General features: G+C 42.5%; 1 protein-coding gene across 1 annotated transcript in view; it reads right to left on the reverse strand.

Annotated features, from left to right (window-relative positions):
- The window catches only part of LOC306665089 (Fc receptor-like protein 5), a gene marked incomplete at its 5' end in the record, with an annotated part of 64,268 nt that extends 53,679 nt beyond the window's left edge, over positions 1-10,589 (reverse strand). The window contains 6 exon segments of the mRNA XM_079146360.1: positions 943-1,059; positions 1,348-1,626; positions 1,785-2,072; positions 3,175-3,459; positions 5,675-5,695; positions 10,535-10,589. Of these exon segments, the coding sequence (XP_079002486.1) occupies positions 943-1,059; positions 1,348-1,626; positions 1,785-2,072; positions 3,175-3,459; positions 5,675-5,695; positions 10,535-10,589 (1,045 nt within the window).
- Between the last annotated feature and the right edge of the window lie 567 nt (positions 10,590-11,156).

The following is an 11,156-nucleotide window of genomic DNA, read 5'->3' on the forward strand; positions in this document are numbered from 1 at the left end:
AAGAGGACATCCTGGCAATTATTTACAGAGCCTTCCTTTCACAAATGAAAGGACTCAGTTCCAGAGTATAAATGAGCTACCCCACACCAAAAAGTACCAGAGCTAGGGATGGAGCCCATGTCTCTGAACCCTCATGTCTATCATATGCTTTGTTTTGGGTTTTTCAATCACACTTCTCAATCTCTTCCTGCCAAAAGTCCTCACAGGCAGGTGCTGCCAACAGCCATGTTGTAGATGGAGTGAGGTGACCAAAGATGCCGGAAAAGTCTAGAATTTAAATGAAATTCTTACATTGTCTTCTCCTGCTCCATCTCCCTCTTGCTCAGTGGAGAAAAAGAGACTGGAGTTCAATATACCAATGAATATGCAATTTCCATTTGTGATAAAGTGGGAAACTAAGTAACTAGGAATTCATAATAGAAGAGAATTGTTGTCGGCTGTGTGACCAGCTGAAGTGTCTTGGAGAAAATGGCATTTCCACTGAAGAGTGAAAAAGTTCCAGCAATATCTAGAACATGTGACTGTGGGAAGCATTTCAGGGGTGGGGATAGGAAAAGCATTTGGCAAACCCGAAAGATAAATAAGACTTGATGCACTGACTTTAGAACTGGGAGAGGATCAGGATATCTGGAGTTGTTCAATGTTTTTCTCTCTTAGGGTCTCATTAATCATTTTAAAGTATTATGTTTTTATATAAAAAATTAAATCACAGAACTTGATATCAGCTGAACCTCAATTGATGACATATGGGGAGATAAAGAATTTTACTAAAAATATTACACTTTAAGAGGCTGTAGGGGGTCATGAGCAGATCCATAGTGAGGTGGCTAAAAGTGTATATTTGTCCTTTGCAGTATACACGTTACGATTCGAGCCTATTTCAGTGAAATCAGAAATACCCATCTCTATAAATATAAAATACCCATCTCTATAAATACTAACCTATTTTTCTCTTGAGCCAGTAGCAAAATAATAGGACTGCTGCGATGGGCCCAACGCTACTCAGCAGCCCCTGGATGACTCCTGAAGTAAGATGCTCGCTTCTGTGTCCGGCAGGCACTGAGGGGAGAGACCTGGGTGTGAGCTGCTGTAGGGAAGGGGCTGGTGCTGGGGGACATCTTGGTATGGGCTGTGCTCAAGGTCTGCTCTCCCAGGACGGATTTGCTTTTCTATCTAGGGATCTGCAGCTTTTCACATTGATGAAAGAAGAAAGGCACCCAACCTCCACGTCCTCCTGCAGGACCCCCTGTCTTCAGTGGTACAGCAGAAGTGCTATGTTGTCCATGAGCCTCTCCTGGGATGCCAGGAAAGATGTTGATCGAGACAATCCCACAACCTAAGCTGTACCTGTGAAATTGAGAGTCACCACCTCACTGCGCTGGGCACCCTGGCCATTGTCAGCCGCACAGGAGTAGTCTCCAGAATGCTCCTCGGTCAGGGAGAGGTTGAAGGATGCTCCTCCTCCAGAGGGGGTTGAGATGTTTCCCAGGGTGACGTCCTCATGATAAAACTGGTACAGGATTGGAGGAGACCCCCTCAGGGCCTCACAGTGAAGCTCCACCACGTCCCCCACCACAGCCTGGGCCCTGGGAGCCCTGAGGGTGAATACAGGGCGGGACACTGGAACTGACAGAGACAGTGGACTCTCAGAGATATGTCTCTAATGGTGCAGTAGATCCCATAATCCCTGCCTGTCCCCAGGGGCTCCACTCCATGGAACTTCCTCAAAGCACCCCGGGGGAATATGGAGCAGGGCTGGTCAAGCTGCAGGCAGTGCAACTTACTTCTGACAGTGATGTCCACCAGTCCGCTGAGGCTCGGGCCATACCCATTGTCAGCTGCACAGTAGTATTGGTCAGCATCACTCTCTGTCACTGGTACAACCTCAAAATTTGCTGTCAGTGAAGGCTGGGTCTTTGTTTCCAGGTTAAAACCCAAAGACCCTCTGTACCAGAAGAAGGTGATGTTTCCTGTGCCCTTAGCAACAGAGCAGATGAGGACCAGTTTTTCTCCCCTCATCACCCATCCCCCTGGGGGCTGAGTCTCCAAGCTCACATCAGAGACGGGGATTCCTGCACAAACACAAGATAATGTGGGAGAACCCTGAATAGGGAGAATTTTGAGGATAGGGAGTAGGTATGTGGTCCTGCAGGCATAGTCCATGATTTGTAAAGTTTAACTGGAGGGGAAGACTCTACTGATTTGGAATCAGTTTTGGCTGGGTTGGTGATAATAGGATTAGAAACATACCATAATATCACCATGGAGAATATGGCATCGTCTCTCTCCCTAGGACAGCTTGGCTCCCATTCCCCTGAGTCTCAAACTTTCCTTTTTCAAGGCACAGTAGTATAGTGATTACAAGTCCAAACTTTAACTCAATCTGCCTAGGTGTGAATACTGGTTCCAACTCTTGCTTGCAGTGCATGCTTGATCAAATTACTTTTCTAAGACTTAATTTCTCATCTGTAAATGGAGAGGGCAATGATAGTTATCTCCTGCCAGGTGTGGGGCTTCAATTAAACCACACGTGAAGCACTACAATGGCACTTGCTGTGTATGAGCTGCTCAATGGTTTTTCCTGTGGTGAAGATGGCAGAAGGTTTTGTTTTACCAGTGTTGAATTTTTAGAAGTCTAGGACTATTACTAGCTGGAGGTAGTAGACAAGGGTTTCCCACTCCGGCCACGCCTCCAACTCTGTACTGGGGATTGAACCCAGAGGTGCTCTACCACTGAGCTATACCTCCAGCCCTTTTTAATTCTTATTTTGAGTCAGGGTCTTGCTAACCTCAAATTTGTTATCCTTCTGACTCAGCCTCCTAAGTCACTGGAATTATAAGCTTGCACCCCGGCACCTGACTAAACAATGGGTTTTTAAGGAGATCATATCATAAGTGTCAATTCTGATATGGTATAACATGGTTCATAATAATAAAATTTTCTTTTTGTATTCTATCTTTCAAAATCAAGTTCCTCCACAAAACCTTCTCCAATAGTCTATTTCACACATTTCCACAAAGCCTTCTCTGGCTACCTTGCCATCCTTCCTGAAGAGGGAAAGATATCAGTATAGCTGGATCCTCCCTCTATATCCACCATCCCAGGGACAGGAAAGGTCATGATCTGCTCTCCTCCCCACAGCTGACTGGTAGAACAGTCCCTTAGACACTCACTCTGCCACCGTATCGGGGACATTAAGCTCCTTTTTGTGATTCTGTGCTCCGCTATCTTCATTTCACACCAGTAGAACCCTGAGTCTTCCTTCCACACGGTGGGGATCTGGAGCTCCGGGGAGCTGCTCCATTCTGATCCCAGAGTCTGGCCATCTCTGAAGAAGCAGAACTGGAGCTGCGCATGTGATGTCTGCAGAAGGAGATGGGTCTTACAGGTCAGCGTCACTGAGCTCCCCTCTATGGACTTGGAAGGCCTGGCTATCAACACAAGACGTGGAAGCAGCTCTAGAGAGAATAATTAAACACAGAGTCCAGAGCAATGAGGTTCAAAGTTCCTGGTGAGAGACTTTCTGTCTCAAGTCACACAATACCCCTTATGTTCCCCCCAGGGGCCCACGGGCTTCCCTTCACCATGGATCTACCCTGTTCATCCTCATACATCCTGCCCCTGTGCCATAGCACACTTCCCGAAGGCTACCTCTACCTGTGACTCGAGTCTTATTATTTTTAAAGTTTCTACCCAGGAACTAAAAATCCATTTTTTAAAGCCAGTGCAGGAATATTGAAGATAGTCACTGCAGTTGGCATTGGAGATGGTGAAGCTTCAAGTTTTAATAAAAGTGAATACATTTCTTTCAACCTTGTGATAAGTCATATTGGTTATATTTTTCTGTTATTTTCATCTGTTCCCTTTCCTCTCCCATCTCAGACATGTGCTCTTTCAAAGTCAGAAAGTGAACCTTGAGGATCAGAGTAGAAACAACACAGAGAAACTCAAATCCCTTTGTTGACTACTTCCTGTCCCTATCACTGCTATTTCCATTGGAAGAAAGGAAGCGTACTTGCCTGGAAATGCCCTGTGCACATCCAGACAGTCCAGTTCCCGTGATCTGGGACTTCTACACAGACCTCTGCTGCAGTCATATGAGAAGATTTAATCCATGCCTTAAGCCTTAGGGATAGATCCCTTTGGGTCTTAGGGGCTCTTTCTGGATAAAGATGCTGAAGATGCTTTCTACTCTCACCTCTCCCCATATCACTCCCAATTGCAACAGTCTACAAAATCTCACAAATCCTGACAGCCTCAAGGTTTTGGGCACTTGTTTACCCAACCCTTAGAGTCTCTGACATGGGGGAGATTTTAAATTCTTTTTCCTGAAAGAAATCTCTTCCTTTCCTCACCAGATGCAGGCAATGAGCGCTCTAGATCACTGAGGGATGATTCCTAGACTAATATCTATCATTTCCAAGCCGGTGTACAGGAAGGCTTTTCCCTAGTTCTCTTTAGCCTTAGTTCCATCCATGGTTACGAGAATTCTGTCCTGGGGTGTGGATTACCCTGTACTTTTGTTCTTGGAAAACTGTGGTCCCCAGAGGATAGATGAGCAGTACTGCTTTTGGAACTCAGCAGAGAAATACAGAAGGCATTTAGGCAACGGTATAACCCACTCACGCTTCTGGCTGGGGCAAGGGAACTGGTGGAGTCGGAAGCCACACAGGGCTGACTATAAGAGCCTGGAGCTCAGACTTCAGTTCAATCTTGTTGCCTATAATTCTCAGGCAGCAGAGATAGCCTGGAAAATACCTGGAAATTTTGTTTCTTTTTCCTTGGTGTGACTACATATTTTTGTTTAGGTTAGAATTTGGCACCTGAGCTTCAGGGTAAAGGAAAGACCAAGTACAAAGCATGTGTGACATTAACACCAAGCAGTAGCTGGACTTGGACAAATATCAGGTGAGGAACCCAGAGGGCCAAGTTGATTCTGGTCTCTCTGGTCACAGGAATTCCTGATTCTGTGTTCTGGAGGTAGCATAACATCCTCTTTTAACCTTTTGATTAGTATCTTATGTACAAGAAAGGGATTCTTGCATATGTTAGATTTGAACATGCTTTAGTGAAAGATTTCTCATGACAGAAAGCTTTCCTACTCCCCTCTTCTGGGAAAGGTAAGACTTTGAATCAGGATCAGAACAATGAAGTACGTTCGCATAAACCAGCCTGAGAGAAAAAACTGAAGTGGGGGAGGGCATCAGTTGTGGCTGCAGAGTGGAGCTAAAAATAGGAAGGAGGCACAGTACTACTTCATTTTGCAGGTGGCCTGGGGACTGACTGCAGTGTTGTTCTCCATGGCTCTGTGATATTAGTATTTCCTCCACCACCCAGTACCCAGGGGACTTGAAGCCCCTCAGGCAGAGAGGACAGAGACTCTTCTGAGATCAATCTTTGGCACCCTCTGCCTCTTTTGTGCAAACAGCCTCTCCCTCCCTGTGGTGAGACTTCCCAGAAAGGAAGAAGAAGGTCAGAGCAAGACCTGGTCACCCAGCTAAGAGGACACGTGTCAGAGCAGTCTGGGCTCGGGGAGCCACTGACGTCTGTACCCCTCAGCAGCTGTCACCAGATGTGTCTTGGACAGGCAGGGGCGGCTCAGAGGGTCATCCACAGGTCTCCTGTGCTGACCCGAGAGACAGACTGTGAGGAAGAAAAGGAAGTGCAACTCACCGGCAGGTTCACAGAGTAGAGCTGGAAGAGAATTCAGGAGGGATTAGTACAGAGCAGGAAGTCCTACAGGCAGACAAAGTTTGACTCCGCTAGAGCTTTTCCAGCAATAGACCGTCCCTCCTGGATGCTGCCTCCCTCCTTCTTCCACTTCCCTCCTTTTTCTCCCTTCCCTTCCTGCCTTCTTTCCTTCTTTTTTCTCCTTTACGGACAATCCTTATCACCCACAGAAAATACTTTTTTATACATAACGGGGTGCAGGGGGTGTGGTAAGGGAAGAATGGAGGAAGGATGGGTAGTGTAGAGGGAAGTGAGGGGGGGAAGGAAACATGGTGGAATGAGACAGACATCATTGCCCTATGTGCATGTATGATTACACAAACATTGTGACTCTACTTTGTGTACAACCAGAGAAATGAAGAGTTGTACTTTATTTGTGTATAATGAATCAAAAAATAAAGCAAAATAAAGTAAAACGCTGTTTTTTCCATGATCATAATTTCCAATAACTTTTGTCATCTATGATTAGGAGATGGTAACTTTGTTGGGTTTTTTAAATTTTTAATTAGTGCATTATAATTATAATGTATAATTATAATCATACATTAGTGTATTATAATTATGTATAATTATATATAATATTGGAGTTCGTTTTTTCATAAGCATGAAATTTAATTTGCTCCAGTTCAGTCCTTAATATGTCCCCTTTCTCCCTCCCTCACTTCCATTTCCTCTAATGGTCTTTCTTCTATTTATGTATAGTTTTTTAAATTAGTGCACTATAACCTTTATTTTTAAAAAATCTGTTTATTTCAATTGGTGCACTATAATTATACATAATAGAGGGATTCCTTGTTACATATTCGTATGTGCACCATTACATTGACAATGTAATTTGGTCAATTTCGTTCCTCAGTAAGGTTTTGCTCTTAATTACTTAACATCTCTTTCTCTTTAAACTTCTTATTCTCATTTCTAGTACTTCCCGTCAAAAGTCTTGACGATACAGTTCAGGACTCACTGCCCCAGGGCAATAACACAATCAAGCAAGGGATAGAGTCCCTTGTTTTATCAACTTAAGATTAGAGGAAGCTTAGGGCCAGAGAATAGATATACATTTCTCCCAATTCTCCTCTAGCCCAAGGATTTCACCACACTATTGTGACATAAAGGTCAAGAAAGGAAAATTTTAGAGATAATGCAGGCTTTATAACTAGAATGCACAGATTCGAATCTTCACTTACTTTTACAAGCTGTGTGACCCTGGAAAAAAATGTTTCTCCTTCTCTGTGCTTTGGTTTCTTTTTCTATAAAATGCAGATAATAATAGTAACTACCTGGCAGAATTTTTGTGAGGATTAAATGAGTTGATACCCACAAAGTGCTTAGAGTAGAGCCTGGAATTTACTGAGTGTCCAATAAATATTGTCTCTCCGCTATTATGTTTAGTCTGAGATGCCTTTTTTTTTTTAAGATTAAATTCTTATTTGAATAATAAGTTTCTCAAGTAGGAAAAGGGAATCATATTTTAGGCATTCATCCAGACAACAAATAGTTTTTAAAAGCCTTAATTTTAATTTCATGCAAACCTTGAATGCATTAGTGCATTCTAGAAAGCCATTGGAAATTAGAGTTTTTGTTTTTTTGCTTTATATTATTTGGTATGTAAATTTTGATCGAAACCTTGTAGGACAAATCCAAATTTTCTTTAAGTTGTATTGCACAAGTGTTTTGTTGTTTGTTTGTTTGTTTGTTTGTTTGTTTTAATCTTGGGGTATTTTTTTTAAATAATTTTGAGTGATTACCATATGCCAGGCATTGTGCATGGCACCAGGTTTACCATAAAGAATATGAACAAGAGTCTGAGGTGTCAAGAGTTTACAATATTCTGGGAGGGAGACAATTAAAAAATAAATGTATTATGATTTCATAGAATGGTTGGTGACATAATAAAAATAAAGCAGAGAAATAAGGTACAGAAATAAGTTGGAATGGTCTGGACTTTTGATAGACTTCAATTTAATAGAAGCCCGAATGACATCAGGGAGCAAGACTTCAAAATATATGGGAAAATACATTCCTAGCAGAGATAAAAACAGCAAATGCAAAGCCCTTGGGGTGGTGGGGATGAGCTTGGCCAGGGAGGAGTGAGAAGCTGTCCAAGTCAGGGACAGTGGAAGACATCAGTGTGAAAGAAGTAGGCAGGAGCCAGCCATGGGGAGCTTTATGGTCTTGAGAGCAATTTTAGATTTAATCTAGATGTGATGGGGACCCCTGAACAGTTCTGGTCAATTTACAAGTTCACTCTGACATTGAAAGGGAAACAGGTTGTCGAAGTGCAAAAGTCAGGAGAACATTCATGGGAATTTAGGAGAGTAGAGATAATGGCTTGATTAGGCATTACTGACGCTGTAAAGTGGTTGTATGTTAGCATAATGTTGACAGTAGAATTAATATGAATTGCTAGTGGGCTGAATAAAACATATAAAAAAGATAGATGAATTAAATATGACTCAAATATTTGACCTCAAATATTTGATCTAACAAGAACAGTAGTGATAGCTACTGAAATGGAGAAGATGTGGGAAGACATTGGTTATGTCTGTGGTCAGGGGAATAGAGGTGGAAGATCAAGAGAGCCGATTGAGTTTAAGATGGTTATTAGGGGACTGGGGGGTTTAGCTTTGTGGCAGAGCACTTGTCTAGCATGTGTGAGGTCCTTGTATCCTCAGCACCAAAGGGGGGAAAAAAAAAAAAAGAAAGAAAAGATGCTATTAGACACTTGAATGACAATCACACATAAAAGGTGCTTAATGAAGAAGTTGAAGTTGAAGAAATAAGTTTGAGTTTAAGTTTAAAATGGTTCATAGAGCAACAGAATTATATAATTTGGGGAAGAGAACCAGCAGAATATAGTATGCTGGAAGCCAGATGTTTGAAAAGTGTCTCCAGGAGAAGGAGTAGTCACCAGTGTTGAATGCCCCAAGAGGCTGAGTGAATGGAAAATAGAAACTGACTCCTGGATGAAGCCACATGGAAGTAGTGGATTTTTATTAGCAAAAGCAGTTTCTGTGGAGTAGAAGGAGTGAAAGACCAATTAAAACAGGTTCAAGAAAGAGTAAGGAATGACTACAGAGACCTGAAACAATTTATCAGTTTTTAGGGATCACAAAGAGAATAGTTGACCCCAAGAGATTGAGGGCGTGAGAGAATGCTCGAAGTGATAGAACTACATATTTTAAAAGCACTGATGGTCACAGGACTCAACCTTTGTCAAAAAGTACAGATAATATTTCCAGAAAGCAAATGTTAATATAATTAAAGATCAAATATGGAGTTTAAAGAAAAGACGGAAGGAAGTGAAACAAAGACAGTAAGTAACTCACTGAAAATCTGTAAAGGGAGACAGAGAAATGGTGTGGTGAATGGAGGAGACCATCAGGTCGTATTCCTATAATTTTAAGATAAAAGATATTATAGTATGTTTGTATATTTGTGGGAATAATCTGGAACACAGAAACACTTCAATGGTGGAGCAACATTTTTGAGAAAGGAAGAGGGTCTTGGGCCCAATGTTCGCTGGAACGTCCTGCCTTTCTTGGATAGGGTGAGAGATAATATTTTCATGATAGAGGGAGAGAAGGCAGAATATTGGAATGCAGAGGACAGCGGGTTATTAGATATAGCAGCAGAAGTATAAGGACATTTTCTTCTGGTTGTTTTTTATTTTATCAATATACTGTGAAGCAAGGGTATAAATTGGGAGAAAAAGGGATCAATTCAAGGTGAAAAAGGTGTGAAACGGGGGTCATCATGGAGAGGAGAATAGGACCGGAAAAGTGCAGGGAAGTGCATGGCAGTGCAGACGGCTGCCTGAAATACAGGGTCTCTCATTAAATGGAGATGTCAGCAGAACTGTGCCTTTTGTTTAAAGTCCCATGCAGCTGCTCAGGCACCTGTGTAAAGAATGCCCAAAAAAGAAAAAAAAAAAAAAAGAAAAAAAAATGTATTGAGCAGGACAGTGCTGTGGGGAGAGACTAAGGAGTGTTGTGGCGATGGGCTGGGGAATCTAAGCTGAGTCCAATGAGGACTGAGCACACGATGGGTAATCATCGATAATGAAAAAGCAATGCTGGGGAGTCAAAGGCACTTCGGAGATAGTGTGTTAGAGAAAGTGGCCTAAAAATAGAATGGTGTGGAGAGGAATACTGAAAAGTGGGTGATGATAAGTTCTAAGGTTTGGAGCTCAAAGAGGGATGAGAAAAAAATAATGCTGATAATATTAAAAAGAAAGGAAATGAAAAGTTGCTTTTGTCATACAGATTTGTGTGTGTGTGTGTGTGTGACTACTGAAAGCATCAAGAACAAAGACAGAATTAATGGCGGAAAGAAAGAAAGGCTGTGAACTGAAATGATGATTTTAAAAAAAAATCTGGCTTTCTCCCCAGCTTGGTGGCACCCGCTTGTAATCCTAGTGACTCAGGAGGCTGAGGCAGGAGGATGGCGAGTTCAAAGCCAGTCTCAGCAATGAGGCACTAAGCAACTCCCTGAGACCCTGTCTCTAAATAATATACAAAATAGGGCTAGGGATGTGGTCCAGTGGTTGAGTGCTCCTGAGTTTGAGTTTAATCCCTGGTAGAAAGAAAGAAAGAAAGAAAGGAAGGAAGGAAGGAAGGAAGGAAGGAAGGAAGGAAGAAGAAATCTGGCTTTACAATAGTGTATCACCACTTTATGCCTGACTCTGAGCCCTCTGTTGGAAGTACAGATCTGAGACTTGCTGAGCATCCCTAAGCATCACCAGGCAGAAGCTTCGTCCCAAAACTTTGTCAGCAAGCGGAGCCCCAGTACTATGGCTTCCCATACCCCGCTCCAAGTTGTCCGACTCACCACAGATCAACAGCAAGAACCTCGGCCGCATGAGGACTAGAGTGGGAATGGTTAATGAAGATGCTTCTTATACAAAAATAATACACCTCAGGGTCAAGAGGTGACAGCTTAGAGGTTTGAGGAAGTCAGGATCGGAAGTTTACCCTTCAGCACACGTTTACAGAAATAGAAGAAGGAAGAAGAGCCCTCTAATTGCCAGAATCAATTCTCCTATGAAGGCCGAGAAAAATTAAAAATATTCCTTTCTGTAGTTTGGTTCAATTCCATAACTCAGAGATACTACACATCAACATATGAGAGCCTTCTCTGAGAAATCAGGTATCTCAAAGACAGTTTCTGACTTTGATGAGACCCATCAAGGTACAGACCTGCTGAAATGCAAAGTCACTTTCATCTTTGATAAAGACGTCTCCTCCACAGTCTCATCCACACATCCTTCTTTCTCAGCAGTCTCTAGAAAAGTCACACTAGGCAAACATCATTAAGCTAGGATTGATGGGGCTGCCACCAGGCTACATCTGACAGTCATTGCATATGATGATCTGTACAGGGTCAGGCTATTCGCACTTACAAGTTTTCATACTTAAACTTTTGTTGT

The sequence above is a fragment of the Sciurus vulgaris genome, assembly GCF_902686455.1.
Source record: "Sciurus vulgaris genome assembly, chromosome: 1".
In the NCBI taxonomy this organism is placed as follows: domain Eukaryota; kingdom Metazoa; phylum Chordata; class Mammalia; order Rodentia; family Sciuridae; genus Sciurus; species Sciurus vulgaris.